The sequence below is a fragment of the Plodia interpunctella genome, chromosome 16, assembly GCF_027563975.2.
Source record: "Plodia interpunctella isolate USDA-ARS_2022_Savannah chromosome 16, ilPloInte3.2, whole genome shotgun sequence".
Classification (NCBI taxonomy): domain Eukaryota; kingdom Metazoa; phylum Arthropoda; class Insecta; order Lepidoptera; family Pyralidae; genus Plodia; species Plodia interpunctella.
In genome coordinates this window covers 3,159,152-3,173,703 of record NC_071309.1, presented here as the reverse complement: position 1 = coordinate 3,173,703, position 14,552 = coordinate 3,159,152, and the positions used below count along the sequence as shown (strand labels likewise).

The 14,552-nt window shown below is 33.9% G+C and overlaps 1 protein-coding gene across 1 annotated transcript in view; it reads left to right on the top strand.

Annotated features, from left to right (window-relative positions):
• LOC128676775 (ATP-binding cassette sub-family G member 1-like) overlaps positions 1-13,658 on the top strand; it is a 31,930-nt gene extending 18,272 nt beyond the window's left edge. Inside the window, exons 4-14 of the mRNA XM_053757099.2 lie at positions 218-314; positions 939-1,034; positions 3,436-3,581; positions 4,035-4,273; positions 5,306-5,446; positions 6,149-6,297; positions 6,729-6,897; positions 8,510-8,610; positions 8,938-9,093; positions 9,636-9,819; positions 11,222-13,658. Of these exons, the coding sequence (XP_053613074.1) occupies positions 218-314; positions 939-1,034; positions 3,436-3,581; positions 4,035-4,273; positions 5,306-5,446; positions 6,149-6,297; positions 6,729-6,897; positions 8,510-8,610; positions 8,938-9,093; positions 9,636-9,819; positions 11,222-11,376 (1,633 nt within the window). The 3' untranslated portion in view covers positions 11,377-13,658. The remainder of the gene's footprint in view (positions 1-217; positions 315-938; positions 1,035-3,435; positions 3,582-4,034; positions 4,274-5,305; positions 5,447-6,148; positions 6,298-6,728; positions 6,898-8,509; positions 8,611-8,937; positions 9,094-9,635; positions 9,820-11,221) is intronic.
• The last annotated feature ends 894 nt before the right edge of the window (positions 13,659-14,552 follow it).

The window sequence follows — 14,552 nt, the reverse complement described above, 5'->3', positions numbered from 1 at the left end:
CGGTCTCCGACTCAGTCGCCCAAACACTGTATCTGAATGGGTTTATTAATGAGCAAAAGCCCAGTTCAAACAACTATAGTCTTAGAAGATACCGCAGTTGTTTCTACGGGGTCCGAGTTTACCAATATATTTTTGGGAATGAGCAGACTTAACTTTACTAATTACTAACTTATTCAAAAGTACTTATTTATTACATAACTTCTGATTTGTTGAACAGGACACGCGGCGCCAAAGGAGAGATTGCGGTGAATGGCGTCTGCGCATACGCATCTCAATCGACGGGCCGCGGCGGCGCGCGCTACATCCGCCAGCAGGTACGAGTAACATACACTAGACGAATAGATTGCGCTGTATGTTGCACCTAACACACTTTCCTGCACCAGCATGTGTTTTATAATTATTATAGTTATCAATATGATCTAAGTTTTAATCATCTATGCCATGCTGGTCTACAAGCGAAAGAAAAGCATACACTTAGAATCAATTGGCACATTTTATGAATTCTTAATAAAATGTGCCAATTGTTTCTTGTGCCGCGTAAATTGTAAAATTCATTTAATGGAAATTGAAGAAACTTCCCAGCTCATAGCTAAGGAGCTAATGTCTTTCATTAAATTACCAATAAGAATTTTCACGTCCAGCATTTCTCGAATTTCGAGACCTAAGTCTATATGTATTGTATATATCTACGCCGTAAGGCACAGGTACTATAGGTAATATAAAGATGTGATACATACAGTATCTTATGTATCACATCGTTATATTGTTTGTACAAGTAAATGATTTTGGTAAATATAAAATAATTTCTTGTATTAACGACTCATCGAACACAGACAAACCCTGCCTGTTTTCTGCAGTTTGTTAATTGTTATATTTGTGTATATTTTTCATCTTATGTTGAATATAATATGATTTTTTTAAATCTATCTACCTATCAGGACGAGCTGCGCGCGCATCTCACGGTGTACGAAGCCATGTCTCTGGCTGCGGCTCTCAAACTGGCTGACTTTTCGCCCCACGAGCGGAAAGAGAAAGTAAGTATCGCAATTGATAAAGACAAGGTGTTAATGACCAATGTGGGACAAAATTGTACGTGCGAAAATCACACTTTCGTTTGTTTGCAATAATCAATATTCCATAACTACTTTTAAACTTTCGCGTTGCATAATTATATACTAAATAACAGTAAATACCTTTCGTATTTCCCAGAGGTTTGGAGGACCTTTTTACAAATGTCCGTGGCCGTCCGTCAGTCGCCCAGTGACCACGGACCTTTGTAACAAGGTCCGAAACTCCACTGGGAAATAGAAAAGGTATGTGCACGTTTAATAGCTGTTATTTAGTATACAATATTTCACAATTATGTATAGCTATAAAATCGAGTGCAAAAACTAGTGTTTATGTATATATGAAATAAAGCAATTGAATAGAATAAGTACGGAATAACCATCAATATGATTAAGTGCTCTGTGAAAAAGATATAAAATCATGGTTGATTAAATAAAATACTGCTATTCAGATGAAGCATTCGTATTACTAATGCGTTTACCAGATAGGTACTGATTTAATCAAACCAATATGTAATAAATCTCGAAGTGCTATTCTTTATCACAGATAACATAATTATAAAGCGTTTTATAGAAGTAGCATGTACTTTTTAGTCACTAGCGGCCCGTCCCGCCTTCACTCAGGTAAAAACAAAATAAATTATCAATACATATAATAAAACAGTAGAAAAAAAAAACCTGTACATTGAATAAATTTACATAAAAATAAAATTAGGCGATAGTCACAGCAACACAGTAAGAAAAACAAATTAAAAATTAAAAAAATATTTTAAAAATTCTGTCTGTATGTATGTATGTCTGTATGTCTGTCTGTCTGTTTGTCTATTTGTACACGCTAATCTTCGGAACTACTGGACGGATTTTAATGAAACTTTTTCGTTATATAGCTATTAAGCCTGGCTAACATATAGGGTACAAAATATAAATTATTTTGAAAACTGGAACACCTGATGTAGACCTATATGGTACAGCTAAACTATAGGGAAAATAGAAATGACGACTTAACAAAAATTGTTCAATCTGATGAGCATTTTCTGTAGAGGTATAAAAATCTAAGATCTGGAACACCTGATGTAGACCTATGATGATACAGCTAAACTATAGGAAACATAGAAATGACGCTCTAATAAAAGTTGTTCAGTCTGATTAGCATTTTCTGTTTACGTATAAAAATCGAAGAACACCTGAAGAAGAGTCATAATAGTTCAGCTAAACTATAGAAAATATACTTTTTCAGTCTGATTAGCATCTTCTGTATGTATAGGTATTGTTACATTTGTCTGTACAATTAAATTTCTCTAATAATTTTGACTCCTTACCAAAAATTGTTCGGCCACGCGAATGATATAATACCAACATATAAAACTTAAAAAATAAACTATAGCCAGGAATCACACGATCTATATATTGAATCCAGCACTTAAAAATACGTGTTTTTGAGTTTATCACGAACAAACAAACAGACACCGCAGAGAACTTTGTTTCATAATATGTAAGGACTTTAATATAATTCAAATCGTGCATCGAGTCGACGTTATAACAAACAGAGAAGACAATAAAAACTTCACATTTATTTACTTGTTGCATAACTAAACAACGCTATATGTGAATCCAATTACAGTATCTAGTAATAAAACAAAATTGTAAATTTATTTACACATGTACTGACAATCGACTTGCACTTGGCTTGTTCATAAAATATCAAAATAAAATAAATTCATACTTTAGTGAGTATCAATATCTTAACATATTATAAAACAAGGCCTCTGCCCCATCTGTCTGTCAATATCTGTCTGATCGCGATAAACTGAAAAACTAACCCACGGATTTTCATGCGGGTTTCACGAATAAACAATGTAATTCCTATGGAATTAGGTGTATAAACTATTATGTTTTACTCGAATTAAGTCGCGACCATAGATTAATTTTATCTATGGTCACTACCACAGAGATATATATATTCTGATATCTATGATCGCGACAGTCTACTAATATATGATATTCGGCATGAATAAACTCTACAAAAAATAATAATATTATGCTAGTTTTATGTTATTGGTGCCAAGTACTTACAGCAACGGTTATGTATTTGATTAATTAGGCATTTATACAGACAAAAAATGTCGTAGTTTTAGTTTTTCTGCGCAGGTTAAAGTTAACATCAAAATTGACTGGTGCAATCGACTCTTAGTCAAACAACAGATAAACACTGGGAAAACGATCTTCCTAAATATTTTTCTTGTGGGCAAGACAAACACATCCTACCTAGCTGTACCTATAGGTACATAGAAAATTGACAGCCTGAATTTTATGTGTGTATTTATTTTTGCAAATAAAATATCTTTTACCTTTTATGTTATCCCAACAGGTTTACGAAATTCTAGCTTTACTTGGTCTAAGTGGCTCTGCTCAGACCTTAAGCAGGGACCTCTCTGGAGGACAGAGGCGCCGCCTGGCGGTAGCACTAGAGTTACTTTCAGACCCCTCTCTACTCTTCCTTGACGAACCAACTACGTAAGTCACAATTACTTGTAATTGGATTAAATTTTTTCAACAACGCAAGCTATTAAATTAGTTTTTACGCTTATGTAGGTACCTACTTATCTAACAGGTTTTATTTTATAATTTTTTTACGTAGAAAACAATGGAAATTATTTTTAATCACATTAGAACAACAGTATTCTAGAAAGATTCGATATAATAAATAGAAAGTTATAATTATTTTTTGTTTTTTTTTATTTGACACCTATCAAGCCAGATGGAAAGCGAATGAGGTTTATGGTGCTACCATAGATTTAGTAAGTACTTCGTACCACTAATTCCATGGGTGCTACACGCAAGCTTAATCCTTTCACGGACACTAAACAAGACACAAAATTTTAATTATTATCACGTCTGTAAACGTAAAGTTTCCTGCGAAGGGTAAAAACGCCTATTTTCTATCTTAAAATTTTCCAAATCTTACAGTGGTCTAGATTCTTCAGCATCAGCGTCCCTCATAGCACTACTCAACGGCCTCGCGCGCGGCGGTCGCACGCTCGTAGCCACAATACACCAGCCTTCAGCCCTATTGTTTGAGAAGATCGACTCGGTTTATTGCCTGGCCAATGGCAGAACTTTGTACAATGGACCCAGGGCTCACCTGATACCAGCGCTGGCGAGCGCCGAACTGCGGTGCCCGCCATACCACAACCCCGCTGATTTTTGTGAGTCCTTCCTTTCATTTGTATTACACTAGCGGCCGATTCTGAATTCGCTCGGACAAAACCATAAGAAATTATACACGTAAACCTTTCTCGGAAATCACACTATTTATTGGTGAAAACTACATGAAATACCGTACAGTCGTTTTTTAATTTATCGCAAACAGACAGACATATGCGTCAGAGGAATTTGTCCTGGCTTCGCTTGGATTAAACTATAATAAATGAAACACCTAAACCTTCCTCAGACACGACCGTTAATTTTTGAGACCTGATACTTCTTTTTATAACACGTAAAAATGAAACACACTGAACATAAAATATACCACATTACTAATGAGATTAGCTTTTTTAGTTAATCCGTCGTAATTAATCATATAAACAAATCATTACTCCCTATAATATTATTTTAGATTATGTATCAACACACGGAATTACAATGCACACTTATTATTATAATCATATTCCATATGCGTGTCTACATACCGTATAAAACTAATTAAATCAATTAAACTGTCATACTATACAAAGCAATAACTAATATATTCGTATTGTCGTAATAATTTAATTTTATATTTATTTAATATTAATACATCACATTAATTCTTTTTTTTTATGAGATGATCTCTGTAGTTATTATTGCATATGAAAAATTTACTACAGCATCTTCGGATATTAACTTTTACGGGAAGCAAGATGGTCCTTGAAAACTAAACTATCATACATCTTAACACAAGGGTCAGATTGCAGTCACACACACACTGGTGTAGTGAACTAAATAATCAACCAATGCAAGTTTCTTTACGATGTTTTTCTTCGCCGGAAGCAAGCTGATGGTCTCTATAAACCCCCGTATATGATTAATAATACATTTATTTTCTAATGTAATATTTTCCACGATAAAATAACCATATGGAGGTAAGTAGCTTAAAACTTTTCAGTTTTTATTATAGATACGTAAGCGACTACCATTCATAAAGTACCTTGTCTAGTTAAACGTAACACATAGTCAATACTGACTAACCATAATTTTAGTGATGGAAGTGGCATCAGGAGAGTACGAGGTGGACCTGGTGAACGCAGCCAGGACGATGGAGCAGTTCAAGCCTGAACAGCTGGCCAACGGGAGCTGGGAACCGCCTATACCCACCATACCAGCTTTACCCGGGCCTTTGGGTAAGGAGAAAGTTGGACACATTTTTAATAAATACCAATAATAAATAATTGATTTTCAGACCAAAGGCAAAATAAAATGCCCTGTTTCTGCCTTTTTTTACAGCTCACCTCTCACGCGTCTGCTGGAAGTAATTTTATTTTAAATACGCAGTACCTATGTACTAAGCTTTTCTATTTACCGTCTCTCTATTCCTCATTTTTCTGTGTACATAAACTGTTATATAAATAAATAATTCAACGGGTAATACTTTATAATTGAACGGTTTCATGATAATGCAATTACTAGCTCTGCTTTTTTTTCAACGGTTCAACGGTATGTGTGAACCAGAGCATTATAAAGGCTGATTAAGGAACTTCAAGATAAACACTTCTGATTTATTGTCATCATTATCATGTGATCATGAACTTAGTAATCTAAGTTAACATAAGTACCTGATACAACAAAACACACGACACTAGACATGAGTTCAGATATAGGCTAGTTTTTCAAATATATACTCAAATATCAGAAAAAGGGGGTAAGTTTGTATGACAAACGTACCCGGTACATTTTGCCGCGGGCAACAGCTAGTTATATATTCTTTGGAGGAAGTAACAATAACAACTTTCATACACTTCTCATATCTTTTATCAATGTTTGATAAAATGAGCCATAATTTTCTACGTCGTACTAATGGTACTCTTGTTTTTATAATGTTTCAGAGATACCGTCCGAGCTGAAGGCAAAACATCTTCTATCCGACTCAAAACACCAAAGAAACCAATCTAAAACCATGTTCAGACAATCTGGTCTACTGCGACAGACGTGGATATTGCTTTATCGGAACTACTTGATGACTACCAGAAATTATGTAAGACTTACTCGATATTATAACTTAAATTTATGAAACTGGGATGACTTTAAAGCATTGATTTTCGAGTGGTTGTGCTTGTAATCGAAAGACACCAGATTCCACAACACAATCTAGTGGAAAAACCGTTTTCCAAAAGTATGAAATTATAAAAACAAATTCAACCATCGTAAGCAAACTAAACGTAACTATTTTTATTAAGAAGTCATCAATATAATAGATGTCGAACCTACATAGCTTTTTTGCGAAAATATTACCAAATCGTGACATCATTTCTACGTGCCATTTAGTATGGAGTGTTTGAACAAGCCCAAAAATATGTGATTATATTATAGTTTCAATAGTGTTTTTATTAATATAAGGGCCTTCGAATTGTCATCAGAATAAAAATGTGTCATAAATATATTATAATTCCTGTTTTTCCCTTCCAGACATTATTCATGTTAAGGGTGGCGGCACACGTGGTGATCGCTCTGATCTTCGGCTACCTGTACCTGGGGGTGGGGAGCGAGGCCAGCAGTGTACTCGGCAACTACGTGTATCTGTACGGCTCCATGCTTCTCGTTGTTTATACTGGAAAAATGTCGGTTACTTTGTCTTGTGAGTATTCTAGTACCTTCAGAATCTTTGTCTCCCTCTCTTTCTCTCATCTGAGCACGTTCTAAGGACTTAGATGAGCAGACAGAGAAAACTTCTTCTTTTCGAATACGTCATTGCAAACCCTGGTATAAATTTTTTTTTCAAGTCGCCGAAAAGCATCTGGCCCGAAAATTTACATGGTAATGTTTTATGTAATTTGGCTATGTTACTTCGTTGTCTATATTTTTGGAAGCAGGCCTAGTGCGAGTATGCAATTCACATTTCACGGATAGTGGGATAACAGCGTCAGCTGTTTAATCGGTACATATAAAACATGAATTTAAAAAGCTTAGCTTACGTCTGGAAAGGTTCCGTCTTCGAAATACTTTGAGAACCGCTGTTGTAAAGAAATGAAAATTGATATTCGTCTTTAATCGCCATTTAGGTTATACCAATATTTTAAATCTAATTAGGGTTGCACGTCAAAATGCGACGAACTAAAATATTGACTTACCCTGATTAAAAGCTGTCTGTGTAGTCTTATACGCTTCTAATAATAATTAATTGAAACATCTGGATTTATAGACCAAAATATAAACAACGGATAAAAGGAGGAAGAAACCAGGTAAACGCTCTAGTTTTCCTGGGTTTTTCCCCCGCCATAGAGCGTGGGAACCATAGATAACAGATATATCCCTAGGTCTACTTTCCTACTTTTTCTCTTCTAATAGTCACACGGTCTTCTCACAGCACGGTCTTCGGTTCTTATTAGTAGATAGATTATAGGCAAACATCTTACGTCTATATGTCTAAGACTAAAAGTTACATAACAAACAAAGCAAAGTTAACATAAGAAAGATTAATATTTTGAGCGCCTTTTTTGAACTAAAAAAAGAATGTTAAGTATATAGTTTCTTCAGAAGTCCAGAAATCGCGCATACCTCCAGCCTCGGAGCTCAGCTAGGGCCAGTTTGGTTATATACCGAAATCCAAATATCTATCTACACCCAACCCATAAACCCAGAATACAGAAAAACCTCTCTAAAGTAAGCATTAGGTGCTTAGTAAGCCTATATAACTGCCTATATAACCAAAGTAACTAGTTTTTTTGTATAACTGAGATAATCTCATGCCATCGATTCTCGTCCTACTCACCGACTTAGAAATGCATTGCGTAAGTAGATAACTCCATGAGACATTTACTAAGCACTTATACGACTGAGCAGTCAATTATCATTAGAAAAATTCCCTTTCTACCTAATCAGTTGACCTTTGTTAGTTGTTTTGTAATCGTATATCGATAGAACTACGCGTGTATTCAATGCTGTATTATGTTATTATTACGTAATGATTTCAGCATTCTATCACAATGTTGATTTGGTATTAGGTATATGGTGATTTTATGAAATGTGTGATGTCTGAAGGATATTATTTTGCATATTTTTATAAATATGTATAATGTACATATACGAAATAAGAATCCTCTAATATAAATTAAAAAGAAACTTTATTTTTCTTTCAGAACACTATTACAGTGATTTGTTATTTCTTTTAAAATCATGTATTTGTAATTTATTGTTCCGGGATGAGAAGAGTTTGTTTATTCATTTGATTTTTATGTTTTTATTTTCAGTTCCGCTAGAAATGGATATCTTAAAAGGGGAATATTTCAATAAATGGTATTCCTTAGGGCCGTACATAGTCTCAATACTAGCAGTGGAACTACCCTTCCAGGTATGATTTATTTCATTGGTAAAAAACAATTAAATTAATAAATAGGAACTAAGTATAAAACAATTCAGAACAAATTCTGTCTATCTAGACAGTTGGCAAGCATACCATGACAAATAAATCCTACTGTATTTTGGATCAATCTAGAACCTATATTATACCTACTGTTGGAAGAATACCTCAACAATAAAATCAATTTTTTTTGTCCCTGACATGAGTCCAAATTCCTCTAGGAATTTTTCGTCAACCACAACTTTTTCAATAATGGCCACTAGAAAAGTAATTTTCTCCCGATCATAAATATTGATCTATTTTAATTACTTATTCCAGATGATATCGTGCGTATCGTACGTGGTATTATCGTATTGGTTGACGGACAACCCGCTGGAGCCAACACGAGCTACACTCTTCCTGGCAACCATTGTTGCCACATCCCTCTGTGCCCAGGCGTGGGGTTACTTCATAGGATCTACAACGCCTACTAAAGTAAGTGAGAAAATGTGATGAATTGATAATGGAAGAATATAGCATAATACACAATTGTTATTCGTCATTTCATACTCTTCTTGATGACCATTATTGCTACATTAAAAACATTGAGAAATGAGAAGAAAAAAAATCCTAAAAAAAAATTGAATCCTAATTCTAAAGCGGGCTACCGCTCCGACGATTGACCTGAGTCAGTCGCTTGGTGACCACCGTCCAAGGTATATAAGGTACTTTCACATTGTACTTTCACCTGTATTAGGCAGCAAAAATGATTGTTTTATCAGAAGTGTTCTATTAATAATCAGTAGCTGCATAGTGGAATAGTAACACACTTATAGGCGCGAAAAATTTGTGAACTAGGCAATTATAAAACATTTGAACTAATTTTACAAAAAATAGATTTTCAATTTTTTTCCATTTCGGATGATCGCGTTGCAAGCGGTAGCTGCCATAAACAAGTACTTGACTGAAAATATATTAGTACCTGATACTTATTACATACAAGCAATAATTGTATTAACCAAAAAAATCTCCTACAGATAGCAGTGTTCGTGGGTCCAGTAGTTGCGTGCCTGTTCTCAGTGTTCGGATTCTGCCTGGCGCTGTCCGACACGCCCTACTTCTTCCGCTGGCTGCACCACATCTCCTATTTCAGGGCCGGCTTCCACGTCGCCGTGCATTCAGTCTACGGCTTCAACAGGACCAAGATCCACTGCAATAAGAGTAATTATCTATTACGCTTTATTTTTATTGCTTGCTACACCAGTACTTGGCTTTTATATATTAATTTTTCTTTCATCAGCACCTGATCACAATCATAATATTATGTTTCAGTACCTTTTGACCATGTACTTTATTGTGTACTTACATTGTTATATTACTGATAAAAAATTATACATAAATTTATATTTAAAAAATGGTAAGCCCTTCTGGCATAATAGGGACCAACACTGCTGAATGAGTTTCTTTCGGCATTTCTTCTCAGCAGTCGTTCCGAAATGCTAGTAGTCTGTAGCTTTGGTAAACATCATTTAATTTAGAATATGACGTGAAAAAGTGCCTGTGAAGGCCTAATTTCTGAATAAATGATTTGATTTTGATTTTTGATTTTGCTCAGCGTGTTTGCCAAGCCAAGAAATTATAGTGAGAAACTTGACTATTCTGTTTACCTACTAGAAGGTATGTAAACTCAGTATGTAAATGACATTTTGTGAAAGTAACTATTTGCCATTAGTCGTACAGTAATGGATACCTTTCGATAAGCTGCTTGTAAAATTTGGGTTGCTAGTTTTCAAAGCAAAAACTAAAACTGAATTCTTAAAGAATCCTAATACAAATTGAAATGACTGATAAAAAATAATAATAAAGCTCATTCTTGTTTTTCGCATGTCATTTTACCGGGGTATAATTGATTTACTTTAAATAATTTCTAAACTAAAATCTCAATACAAACTTCGTAGCGCTCACCCACTTAAGAATAAAATAATCAAAAATACCATACTAATTCTACTAATATTATAAATGTGAAAGTTTATGAGGATATGTGTGTATATGTTACTCTTTTACGCAAAATCTACAGGACGGATTGTTATGAAATTTGATACACGGGTAGAATATAACCTGGAGTAACTAAGTAGTACTTTTTATCCCGAAATTCCAAGGGAGCGAAGCCCCGGGGCATAGCAAGTATTATTGTATTATTATTTCAAATGGATTCAAACTATTTCCTACATTAATAAGTGTTGATAAACATATTAACGAAAACCTTGTACTTTAATTGAGGATTATTTTTTAACCAAGGTTTAATTTTGTATTTACTGAGAAGATATTTGCACGATAAATCCATACTCCTCGTAAATTTTTTCTGATAAGATTCTATCAATGTCGTATGTTTCCAGGTTTGTCGTATGCAAACAGATTGGTTGTTCTAATGCGCTACGTAGCCATTTTCATCTATTTTTGGGCTTATCATGACGATAAATGTGCATTATATTTAAATTAACTCAAAATCTAGTAACTATATAAACAATGAATGTAAAAAAATCACATTCTGACAAAAATATTACAACTATCTTGCCCCTAGGGCTTCGGCCCTTAATTTAATTTACGAACATTATTTTTACAGTTTACTGCCACTACATAACGCCAAGCAAATTCTTGAAGGAGATGGACATGGCAGAAGTGGACGTCGGCGGCAACATGGCCCTGGTTCTATCCACCACAGTCCTGATGCATCTCCTCACCTGCACAGCTCTGTGGTACCGATTGAACAAGAGATGAACACTACCTTTGGCAAGGTCGGGTAACGCGCCTTCTAAATGGCAGTTGCTAAGTTATGATTTATGATATGCAGTTTTGGGTGACATAGCTTTAAGGGACTTAAGTGATTTTAGGTATTATTAGACGATGTCATGAGTTAGTGTAATTAATGATTTGACCAAAAAGTAACTCGAATCTCGTCGACGTGGTTCTTGTGAAAACGATCTGCTAGCGTGCAAGATAGCGGAATAACCAGATTCATAATCCGATAGGGAATGAGACCTTAGATTTAGAATATAAGTAGCTCATATTGTAGCATACTAAATCTCTTGATCGATCATGGCAAACTTTATAGACTTAAAAACAACAGAAGCATATATTTTTACTTGAAGACTTGTATCAGATTGTCACAGTCGATTTGTTTACCAAACGATTTGTTTGGTAATTAGTTATAGCTTCACACGTAGGATCGATTTTATGATGATTTATTGACTATTATTACGAATCTACAGATTGGCCACAAATTCAATAGGCCACGTCGCAAAATATTTCTTCACAGACTATCCTTTTCGTAAAAAGGTAGCAAATGTTAACATTTTATAGTTGACATTATTGTAAATATGAAAAACCAGTAATAAATTCGTTACCATATTACTGGTCTTTCATGTGTCATAACAAATTGTAACTAATATGTCATGATCGTGAGTTTTTATATGCATTTACACGTGCAAGCTATTGTAGGGAACACTATCTAGGGTTCCTCGAACAAATCAACCGAATGCCGGACCCGGCAAAATGACCAATGATTAGTACCACGTTTATATGCAATTTTTATAAGAGTAGATTAATTAATGATTTAGTAAATAAGTAGTTAATATTCAGTTTAGTTCTCATGAATACATAATTATTTTGACATTGGACACTTAACAGTTTTGATTTTCTTTATGGTTATACAGTCGACAGCACATCAACCTACCCAAATTAATTGCAAACTCGGTTATTACCGCGCCCCATAGAGGTAAATTGATGTACTGGTAACTGTACTTAATTAATTACTTTTTCTTAATTGTCAATTGTTTTAAAAATCCAAAAAGAATTATTTGGATAATTAATATCCAAATTATTGTGTCGTTCCTATATCGTGTTGAATGTATGATTTATGTGAACTAAAGCGTAAGTATTTTAGCTGTACTATTTATATAAAAAATAATATTATAAATTCTACTTTTGAACCATATTGACGAAAAATATATGACGTTAACTTTAACCTGCGCACAACAACGCAAAGTTTGCCATTTTACCTAATCGGCGGCGGACGCAGTTTCAAGTTAACGTCAAAGTTGACTGATGCAACTCAGCCATTCTGAAAATATCTTTGGAATGAATATTCTTAAAAATATGACAATAGTTACAATTAATATTTGCATAGCTAATGTAGACATAACGCTGAAAACTTTATTGATTTCTTAGGCTTAGTTGCTCCGGTCAATTTTGACGTTAATTTTAACCGGCGCAGATCAACGCAAAGTACGCCATTTTGTCTAAAGTTGACGTCAAATTGACTGGTGCAACCCACTCTTAGTAATTAGTTGTGTAAAAGGCATCGGTACCAATTTTGTGCCTTTACCTTCTAGTAGATACGATTCGCAACTATTTTATTAGTCTGATGAATGTTATGATAATTGAAACTAACCCTGTTATTATAAATTTAATATTGCTTATGGATCTGATATTTATGTAATTTATAATGTCACGTATTTCTTTAAGTAGGAAAAGAGTACCAGTAGTCCAGTAGTTCAACTTTATTATTCCTTTAACAAACTGGACATGTACTTTAAATGACTTGCCATACTACTAGAAAATTAACTTGTATACTTTGGCTAGCTGGCTTAGCTCAATGTTTAATAATGTTTATTTATTTTTTTAACGTTAAATCCAAATTTTCTTTAAAAGCACTCCTTTTTTAACCTAAGGTTCTGTGTAAAATGCTCTTTTGTTATAGGTACTTCCTTCCTACTAAATGTTAATTCACGTCTATCCTTTAATGCTATCTCATACTAGTTTTTGCTTTCGTGTACGTAATTTCATTGAAATCCGTATCAAAATTCATCAAAACATCTCGGGTAGGTAGTATAAGTTTTGGTTTATGACTTCGCTTTAGAATATTAGATAGGTACTTATTAGAATAGGATAGAAAATGTATTTTGATGGTATTTACATCCTCTTATAGGGTGGACTATCGTACTGACGAATGGTTATTTATTCTTAATGGTTTCCTGTGAATATAATTTATTTAAAACTAATCAAGTGTTTTATTATGCGAATAACAGCGATAAATAAATGAAACAAATTTTAAACTAAATATTTTGCTGTCGGTTCCAGTCTAATGTCTCCATGAAAAGACGAATTTCGAATGACGAAACCAAAATCACCATATTCCTACAAAACAATATCAACGTACTGCTAAGACTATATAAAGTTAAAAATAATGCGTAGTTATTAAAAAAAAAAGATAAATAATTATTAGCACGCAGGCATAAAACTCATGCTACATGAGTTTTTTGCAAATACGTAATCCTATCGACAACTTCAAAATGTATATGGGAAATGAACATCGCCTCTATTGTATGTAAAGGACCCTAATAATTTTCGCAAGATACGATCGCAAAAAAAGGTAAAAAAAAGGAATATGTAGACTATATTTTTGTCATGATTTTAATAACGTCCCTGACTTCGTGACATGACATACCACAATATTAGTTATTTTACTGCAACGATAAAATTAACTATTCATATATAGACACCCCAGATGTCGATACATCACATAAAAGCAATTGAATATGGCGTAATGTAAACCTATGTCCTAATAATTTAAAATAAACCGTAAATATTTTTGATTAATTAGTTACTTTGTAACACAATATAGGTAGTTAGGTGTCAAATATATTGTGAGTCACCGAACTACACATTATCTATTGTGAATTATTTTAATTCGAATAAAAAATATTATTGTTAGTTCATTTCTTGGTATGTTAATAACCGGAAGTTATTTTAAACTGATTATACTTATCTTACTATATCTTGGTTTTAGTGAAATGTGGATATATATGAAGTAAATAACACTAAACTATGACACCGAACCAGTAGGTACATGACACCGAAATTAGAGAATATTTACATGAATTGACCATGAACAA